This window comes from Nansenia antarctica, assembly GCF_963989245.1.
Source record: "Nansenia antarctica genome assembly, chromosome: 14".
NCBI lineage: Eukaryota > Metazoa > Chordata > Actinopteri > Argentiniformes > Microstomatidae > Nansenia > Nansenia antarctica.
The window spans coordinates 19,107,495-19,117,494 of NC_137684.1; the positions used below are offsets into that span (position 1 = coordinate 19,107,495).

Genomic DNA, 10,000 nt, shown 5'->3' on the forward strand with positions numbered 1-10,000 from the left:
CTTCTGGCTGCCAATCCTACGTCCTTTTCTGTGCCATGGAAAGGCCAGACCCTGTCCCTGCATGTGGAGGCGTCCCATCTACAACTTTGTTGCCCAGGCGAGAAGTTGACCGACTCTGGCCATGAAAAGATCAGAACCTTGGCCGGTATTAGATTAGATCAGATTACGTAGATTAGATTAGATTAGATTAGATTCAACTTTATTGTTATTGACAGAGTACAAGTAGAAAAGACAACAAAATGCAGTTTGGTATCTAACCAGATCATCTACTAACCAGTGCAATAGTGCATAGTGCAAAAGCCGTAAATGTATGGACAGTGCATGGTATTACAGTGAGTATCAGTAAATGAATATAAAGTCATTATACGTGCAATGAATATGAATATAAAAACTCAATATATATGAGCATGAATATCAATATGATATGTGCAGTAAATATATATAGTGTGATATGTACAGAACAAGGGCAATGGATATCATCACAATATGTACAGTTAGATGTACAGTACAGTACAGTACAGTGTGCAAAACAGCAGTGGTGCAAAAGCCAAGTTGAAGTCCTGAGTGGTATGGAGGGGTGTGGGTGTGCAATGTTCCTCCTGTTGGGCGGTGGAGGGGGCTGGGTTGGGGGTAGAGGTATTGGTGGGGGGGGGGGGGTGCTAGGGGGCAAGGTTGACAGCTGCAGGGAAGAAGCTGTTCGCAAGCCTGCTGGTGCGGGTGCCTAGACTCCTGTACGCTGTACAGCCTCCCGTGTGGGAGGAGGGCAAACAGTCTGTGACTAGGGTGAGAGAGGTGTCTTCAATGATGCCTCACGCCCTCCGCAGAGCCCCGGAGGCCCTCGGTGGCGGGGAGTCGGGCACCGGTGATGTACTGGGCAGTTTTCACCACCCGTTGCAAGGCCTTCCGGTCAGAGATAGAGCAGCTGCCATACCACACTGTTATGCAGTTATCAAGTTAGTCACTCGATGTGGAACCAATAGAAATTGACCTGGGAGACTCAGTGACGAATAAACCAGATACGGGCCAGGTCTGGTTGCTTCAGGCTTAGATGTGGTAACTATATGTGGCCCATTTCTGGGCCGTAATTCCAAGCGGTAACTGGGTCACTTCCACACGTTGGCGTTGGCATTTTCCTAGTGATGGTGTTTAGACATTTAGCAGATGCTTTTATCCAAAGCGACTTATAACAACATGTACATTTGTCTAAAGTAAGTGAATCATCTATACGTGAGTCATCATAAGAAAAAAGAAAATTCTATGCTACGACCAGGGGCTATTGGCAGTCACAATGCTAGATGAAGGAAGGATTACTTTTTTGTAGAGGAACTGTACAGAGGGGTAGGGGGGGAGGTGAAGAGGTCTTTAAGAGGGACAGTCAACATGTAGCCTGAAGAGATGGGTCTTCAGTCTAAGGTGGAAGATAGGGAGTAGCAACCAGATCTGGCCTTGTTCTACTCAAATGTATGGTTGAATTGTGGCCAAGATTTGATTTACTTGTGGCAACCAGAACAGGCCCATTTATAGATAGTACTGTTGAGTGTTCTGAGGCCCAGCCTGATGGATAACCAGATCATTGTTGCATTGTTCTTTATTCCAAATGGGATGCATCAACATATCAACATTTCAATTGGGTTCACTATGTTTTTTTATTTTTTATAATACACCCAATTAAATGATGATAGTCAAAAAAGGTGCTATAGAAATACTTACAAAGTTTCAAATATGTGGCCAAATCACCACAAATTCAATGTAACCAAGGTATTGGTTTCATAGAGCTTCCTATTGGTCGCTTCTGGTACACACCAAATGAGAAACTCTAGTACTCGCAAGTGAGAAACTCTAGTACCGGTACTCGCCATGTGAGAAATTCTGGCCTAAAGTAAGTAAGTAAGTAAGTAAGTAAGTAAAGCTTTATTTATATAGCACCTTTCATACAAGAAATGCAGCTCAAAGTGCTTTACAACAGGAATAAGAACATAAAGTGAATATAAAAACATATATAAAAACATATACAAGCATAGAATGAATATAAAAGCAGGGGAAAACAGTAAAAAGATAAAATAGCAGTTTGCAAGTGATATTTGAGTGATACCAAGCTAGGTATAAAGATGACTTTCCAAATACATATAAATATGTATGCATAGATTTTGTTTTGTCAGTCCAGTAATTTGTTATTGTTTTAGTCTGGGGGGTCAGATGGTCTGTCTGATGAAATCTAGACTTACCTCAGTATGCTTAACTTTTTTATTGCCCACGTCGACAGACTTATCAAAACCAAATGAGACGAGTCTAGATTTCTTCAGATGTTCTGTCTGTTTCTTATCTGTACATTTTCCACAGTCAAACTCTTCTAAACCAAATGAGATGAGTAGATTTTCCCAAAAGGTTGTGTAGTGTATTTCTAAACACTGCCCAGTTGGTTTGAGATTTAGGATGATTTTAGATGACTTAGGATTGTATACAGTATGAGGCAATTTCACAGGTCGCTTTAAAACCCAAACCACCAGTTTATCCATTTCAAGATATATCACAGACTTTATGGTTCATCTTCTCATTGGCTAGGACTAAATATTCCTATATTGTTCCTAACAGTGGATCAACATTCGTAATGCAAGGGTTAGGGCTAGTCAAGTAAGGGGTGTGAGTGGAGATGTTGAATAGCTTTCACCAGAATTAAAATAAACATTCAAGTCCAAGTGACCCAGCAACTAAAGTAACTTATTTGGGCTACATATCTCAAGTTTATCAATAAGCAAACTGCCAAGTCTCACCCAGTACTGTACCACATTCAGACCTATACTGGCCTAGTAATAAGTATAGCCACACACTACATACAGTGCCAGAACTGGCCCATAAACAGTGTTCCAACTGTTACCCAGTACTGGTTCCCCACATTTAGACCAAAGATGGCCCATTAACTACAGGAACGTATCAATGCCACATTCTCTGGCACATGAGAAAATGTCCAACCTCATGAAGTACTGGTCCCCCACAGTGAACCAAAAACGGCCCAGTAACTACTACAGGAACATATCAAGGCCAGATAATGGATCTCATTCCAGAGCTGGTCCATGAAGTTCCAACTCTCACCCAGAACTGGCCCCCCACATTTAAACCAAAATGACCCAGTAACTACAGGAACATTATCAGGATCACATCCTAGAGATGACCCATGAGCAAAATGCCAATTCTCACCCATGGCTGTCCCCAGGCATTGGGACATGGTCTGGCCCATGTAATATATTCAGTTTCCGGCACTCATGACCAGACCTGGCCCACAAGTGTCTGCTGACTAGGTGGTAACTTGGCGTTACTGTAGACTGATATTTGCTTTACTGAACCTCAGATACCTAGCCTGCAACAATTTGAAACAGAGCAACATTCTCAATCTGGTGCTAGGCAGCTAAAGAGACAGGTGGGCTGTAGAGGGGAAAACAACAGTAACAACTTCTTTCTCGTTAAGTGCAGAGAAACATTAACTTTAGAGCTCTGGGACCTTAGGAGTCTCTGAGTAGTTCTTCAGCGGCAAAAGAAGGGAGGGAGGGAGAGAGAGATATGGAGGGAGGGAGGGCGGGCGGGAGAGAGAGATAGGGAGAGATACAGTACAGGGAGGAGGCGTAGAGATAGAATATTAATTAAAAACGTTTCCCTCAAGAGTGCGCAAGCCAGTAATTAAAGATTTTCAGTCTCAACATGTATCCCTCTTATTATTATTTAAAACCTCTGAGTGCAGGGAGGTGGAAGTAGGTGTGTGTGTGTGTGTGTGTGTGTGTGTGTGTGTGTGTGTGTGTGTGTGTGTGTGTGTGTGTGTGTGTGCGTGTGCGTGTGCGTGTGCGTGTGCATGTGTGATATAAGGCATTTGAATACATTACAGAGAAAACCTCTAAATAGCCCGCATACTCAGATCAAGTGTATTTATATATTTATATATGGAAAACAATGAGAAATCTACCCATAGCGTCTGCCATAGCTTCTCACTCCACCTGTTAGTAAATGAGTTACATTCGGGAGGGTCACTGTTTTACTACAGCTGTGTCAATGCAAAAATCTATTCAAACACTGGACAGTGTGCTCTTGTTCACTCTCCCTGAGACTTAACACAAGACTGGTGGAAGAAATATGGTGGAAACTCTCCAGCTGGTGCTTTCACTAACCCACTGCTGTGAAATGCATGAAGAGGAATAGTGTACCCTTTGGGGAGAAGGGTAGGGTATTCGGAACTCAGCCAAAGTCTGGATCCAGATGAACTCAGTGTTTTATGTCCTGTTCTATGGACTCACTAGGACTTTTAGCCTTGCGACTAGTCTCAGTACATGGAATTCCAATGATCATCATTACTGTTATTACCACTAATATTTGTACCTTAGCTGAAACACAAGCATGCACACACAGACGAGCATGCATGTGCACATGAACGCACACATATACAGACACGCACACACACAGAAACACACACACACACACACACACACAGACACAAACACATACACACAAGACCCTTCCGGCTGTTGTCAGTTTCAGAGTGCACACACACCCACCCATGCATGGATAAGCCCCTAAAATATTCATACAGTAGGACTTAGGCAGAGAAAGAGAGAAGTGGAAAGAGAGATGGAGAGAATGGGAACAGAGGAAGAGAGAGAGAGAGAGAGAGAGAGAGAGGGAAGTGGACAGAAAAAGAGAGACTGAGACTGGAAAGAGAAAGGGAGAGAATGTGGAAGAGAAGTATGGAGGGAGAGTTTGATAGGTAGCAGTTCTGTTAGTCTGGGGCATTCTGTCTGTCTGTCTGCCTGTCTGTCTGTCTGCCTGTCTGTCTGTCTGTCTGCCTGTCTGTCTGTCTGTCTGTCTGCCTGTCTGTCTGTCTGTCTGCCTGTCTGTCTGTCTGTCTGTCTGTCTGTCTCTGTCTGTCTGTCTGGTACTTTAGACAGGTGGTGGCTAGACACAGAGTTTACTGCTCCTTAATGGGATTAATGCTGTAAATCTCTGTGGGGAAAAAAACACTCCGCAGAATTTATGATGTTTTAGTCTAAAATGTGAACCTTGCATTTCATATTAAAGTCGGGCTAATTGCTCGAATGCTTTATTGTGGCCCTCAGCATTTTCTGTCAGGCACTTTTGTGAGACGAAGCCAAGACTGCAATCCAGTGATTGGCTCAGAGCCTCCATCCGCACTGAGAGAGTGCTCTCCTGCACGGTGGCCCTAGAACCCCCTGCAAATCAAATGTAATTAACCCCGCCAACCCAGCCTCTGTCACCAAGGAACACAGACCTCACTCTCACATACTCCACGTGTCGTCTTCTCCTTTGTCTCCTCCGCAGGTGCAGGTGGGCACCTCCCATCAGGAGCAGAGGGTTGTGGGATACCTCACCTGTACTCACCTGCATGCCGTCGAAGGTAGGTTGATCATGAAGTAAAGGCTACATATAGATATTCAATATGTATGCGAATACATTCCCCTTCGCCATCCCCAGGCCCACCCTGGACACTTCCCTCTTGTATCTGAGTGGTCCTCCACTTACCTGTGTGTTTGTGTGGATTTCTGTGTGTGTGTGTGTGTGTGTGTGTGTGTATGTGTGTGTGTGTGTATGTGTGTGTTTGTGTGGATTTCACTGGAATGTTGGATAACAAACACAAGGGTTGAGAGAAATTGCACATATGAATGTATGACAATATGCATAGGCAGATATGTAAGAAAGTGTGTGTGTGTGTGTGTGTGTATGTGTGTGTGTGTGTGTGTGTGTGTGTGTGTGCGTGCGTGTGTGTGTGTGTGTGTGTGTGTGTGTGTGTGTGTGTGTGTGCGTGCGTGCGTGCGTGTGTGCGTGTGTGCGCTCGTGCGTGGGAGTGTGTGCGGCGTGTGATTGTGCGTGCGTGCGTGTGTGCGCCCGTGTGTGTGTGAGTGTGTGCGCCGTGTGATCGTGTACCACACCGCTCCTCCGATCTTTTCTCCGGAGCAGCAGATAAATGAACGCACCGAACTTGCACACATCCCTCGTTCCCATGGCGATGGACTCAAGCTGTTTTAAGCGTCATGCAGCCCTATTTAAAGCCTCAGGTCTCTGGGTGTCATTTTTTTCTTTTTACCAAGACAGATCTCCTTGCTATTTCTGGAGCCTCCCACACCTTGGAGAGTCTGCTCGCCGGGATATTTATAGAACTGTGGCTATTTCTAAAGACAAATGTAACAAGAGGGAATTGGGTAAATGAAGGGGAAAGAAGAGGGGGATGGTGGGGGAGAGAGAGGGAGGGTGGAGAGAGAGAGAGACCTCATTCTGTTCTTGGCTGATGTTGAACAGGAGGAATCTTTGCAGTGAGAAGCCTGTTTTTTTTTTAATTGCTTGTTGGATGTGCATGGTCCATTTTTCCTTTGTGTGTGCGTGTGCATGTATTTGAATGTTTGTTTTGGCCTACAGAGGGGGAGGACTATATTATTGTCTATATATATGTAGAAAACCTCTGTTTGCATTGCCTTGTTGACTCATAAATGATTAGCATTGAGCAAACGTCATCTGTGTCTTTTCGGTCGTCATGGTTCCCCCCCAAAAAACCAGCTCTGTTTAGCAGCGCTGTCCTCCTGTGGTCACACAGCCTCCCCCTCAGTCTATACATAGAGTACATCCAGTTTACACTCAATAACGGTTGGAGTCTACACACCCTGTGGCTACTTTCTCTCTCGGTCTGGGTCGCAGCCAAAAATCCAATCCGAAAGCTAATCCACTCACACTCTCATGTTTGTACATGAGATTTTCGGACCTCTCTTGACCCTCTCTGTTTCTCCCTCCCTCTCTCCTCAGGAGATGCAGCTGTGCGTTGTGAGCAGTTGGATCTGCTCTTGACGTGGGGGGCGGCGTTCCGCCACGCGACGTCCCGCGCCGCGCAGGAGAAGGGTTTGGAGGACCAGGTCGCGTTCGAAGTGATCCTCGGTGACCTCAACTTTGACAACTGCTCCTCAGGTGTGTGTGTGTGTGTGTGTGTGTGTGTGTGTGTGTGTGTGTGTGTGTGTGCGTGTGTGTGTGTGTGTGTGCGTGAGAGAGAGTGAGTGAGTGAGTGAGTGAGTGAGTGAGAGAGAGAGAGCGAGAGTGAGAGAAAGAGAGAGCTGTGGCTGATGTTGGCCTAGATATCTGTCTGCATGTCTGCATGTCTGTCTGTCTGTCTGTCAGTCAGTCAGTCAGTCAGTCAGTCAGTCTGTGTGTCTGTGTAGCCTGTTATAGCCTGAGCCTCTCTGTAGCTCTGCTGGTGTTTCTCTGTTTCAGAGGACAAACTGGAGCAGCAGCACGCTCTCTTTACCCATTACAAGGACCCCTGTCGCCTGGGTCCTGGGGAGGACAAACCGTGGGCTCTAGGTGAGTGGTAAAGGTTTGATCTGGAGGGGCTGTGTTGGGGCTGGATGTGGGCTGAGAGGCTGGGGCTGGAGGGACTTGGGCGGGGCTGGGGCTGGGGATGGGGCTGTGACTAGGATGGGGGGCCGTGATTGGAAGGACTCATAGGGGGCTGGGTTCTGTCCTGGAACTGGAGGTGCTGGAGGGGAACTAGGGGACAGTTTTTTTTGGTGCTGGGGCATGAGGGACGGATAGGGGACTAGGGGCCAGGGTGTGTGCTGGAGCCAGAGGGCCAGAGGGACCGGGGGGTGTCTTGACTGTGGCTAGAAGGACGGGGACAGTGGGACGGAATTAGGCCTGCTCTCTTTACCTCCGCTTGACCTCCGAGCTAAATATGGACGCGTGCGGCGAAGACCAAAATATATACAGTGGGTGATGCATCTGAGGGGTCTGACGTAAAAACTGGAGAGTTTGGGTCTGGAACCGGATCTCGAGAGAAGGGGGGAGGGAAAGAGAGAGGGGGGGGGGGGGGGGGCGCGGGTGTTATGTAGGACACTAGCTTCTGGCACGGTGGGAAGAGTGAGATGGTAGGGTTGATAACACTGGAGAAGGAAAGAAAGACGGAAAGAAAGAAAGAAAGAAAGAAAGAAAGAACTATGGATGCAAGGAGTGACCATCCATGAGATCAAAATGTTAGTTTCAACCATGTTTACAAGCTGTAGAGTGTTTGTTTACAATTGCATTGTTTACAAACAATGGAGTAAAACGAGCTTATGCTTTGGGTTCTGATCGGGTAATACCGTTTAACTAAGCTTATGAGGCATTTAAGTAAGTTATATTCTTCAAGAGTCAATGGCTATATGTCATTTATTTAGAAATTAGACTAATTCATGGATTTTCCTTTGGTGATGTTATTGTTGAGCGATTTGAGATTTGAAAATACACTTTAGGACCCAACTATTGGCTAGATTTCGTTTCAAAAGTACATAGTCATGCTCATGGTGGCTCATGGTGGTTCAGATTAATCTCGTCACCTGGAATGATGAACTCCCGTGTGAACTCCCTCATCAGGTCATGTTTACTTCCAGCTGTCCGTGTGTGTGTGTTTGATCACAGGTACATACCTGGACACCAGTGGTCTATATGATGAGGAGGTCAGCTCACCAGAGAGTTTACAAAAGTAAGTTGTGTACATGTTTGACTAACACACAGACTGAAACTCATGTGTGCATTCACCCACGCACGCACGTGCAGACACACACACCAGGGTTTCCGTTAACCGGTAATTCCCGGACATTGTCCGGTAACATTTGTCGAAGTCCGACAAATTGAAAACTCGTCGGACAAAATGTCCGGTGAAAATAATTCCCTCTAAGCACAATTTGAATACAATTCGCTAAAGTTCACATTTTGTATTCAAATTGGCTTTGGGTCATTCTCAGCTGAGCACCAAACACACACACACAACATTGCCCGAGAGAGAAGGACCCGCCCCCTCCAGCCAGCCTATAGGCTAACCAAAGGGGGCGGGTCCTTCTCTCTCGGGCAGTGCCGCGCGTGCACGAGTGTGTGTGTGTCCGGTGCCCAGCTGAAAATGGTGGCCCGAAGCGGAAAGCCTTAACTTTATCGCACAATAACAAGGATAACAAACGAAAAAGACAACATTTACACTAAGATGGAGACAAACTTCAGCGATATGATCTAACAGCCGGTTTTCAGGACGACATACAGACCCGTATGAGCTTACAGGGCTATCCCCTAAGTATGATTTGACAGGCAGCTAAACGAAATGTCTTCCCAACCAGCGAGACCTGGGGGGTGTTCTATCAACGTCGCAAAAGGAAAACCTAGGCATACTTCGCCAAGTCCCGCGAGACTCTTAAAAAGATCCAGGCATATCTTGATAGATCTCGCGAGACTTGTCAAAACAAGCCCAGACTTTCCTCCAGCGACGTCGATGGAACACCCCCCTGGTTATAGAAATGACGTTGTTTTATTGATTAAAAAAAAAAAGGGTAAAACTGGAAAGAGAAAATAGAAAACTCACATTAATCCCAAACAATTTAACAAACTTCAGTTAACGTAATGTGGAGTCCGTTCATTGATAGATGCTGTCTGTTCTGAACTTCAGTTCCCAGTGAGGCGCCCGTTCAGCGCTGGACCCGTTCAGCGCTGGATTTGACGCATGGCATAGCGCGCATGCGTCAAATCATGTTATATTATTATATAGCTCGCATCTAATCGTATCGGATGAGAAATAGACATTAAATGGCATATATAGGCCGCTACACAACAGTAATCACCGCGACAAACAGCTATATTAGATTTGAAGAAAAAAAAATATGATTTTGGAAAAAAAAATGTTTATTATATTTTAATATGATGACCGGAATATATCACGTTTGTCCGGTAAATCGAATTCTTCCCGGACACGATGTCCGACGGCAAATTTTTCTAACGGAAACCCTGACACACACACACACACACACACACACACACACTGTCATGTTCGTTCCCGTCTCGCTCGTTGAAGTGATGGTTGTTGGCTGTGTGTTTGACAGAGTGATGGAGAACGAGGAAGGGAGGAAGGAGTACCTGGTTTTCCCCACCAGTAAAAACCAATGTCCCAATCAGAAGGGCAGGAAGATCCCCCTGAAAGGCAACGGGAGGAGACTAGACTACA

At 45.8% G+C, this 10,000-nt stretch overlaps 1 protein-coding gene across 1 annotated transcript in view; it reads left to right on the forward strand.

Annotated features, from left to right (window-relative positions):
• The window catches only part of smpd3 (sphingomyelin phosphodiesterase 3), a gene marked incomplete at both ends in the record, with an annotated part of 15,352 nt that overhangs the window by 4,440 nt on the left and 912 nt on the right, over positions 1 to 10,000 (forward strand). Inside the window, 5 exons of the mRNA XM_080545110.1 lie at positions 5,320 to 5,395; positions 6,793 to 6,951; positions 7,252 to 7,341; positions 8,434 to 8,497; positions 9,879 to 10,000. The exon at positions 9,879 to 10,000 is cut by the window's right edge and continues 41 nt beyond it. Of these exons, the coding sequence (XP_080401236.1) occupies positions 5,320 to 5,395; positions 6,793 to 6,951; positions 7,252 to 7,341; positions 8,434 to 8,497; positions 9,879 to 10,000 (511 nt within the window). The remainder of the gene's footprint in view (positions 1 to 5,319; positions 5,396 to 6,792; positions 6,952 to 7,251; positions 7,342 to 8,433; positions 8,498 to 9,878) is intronic.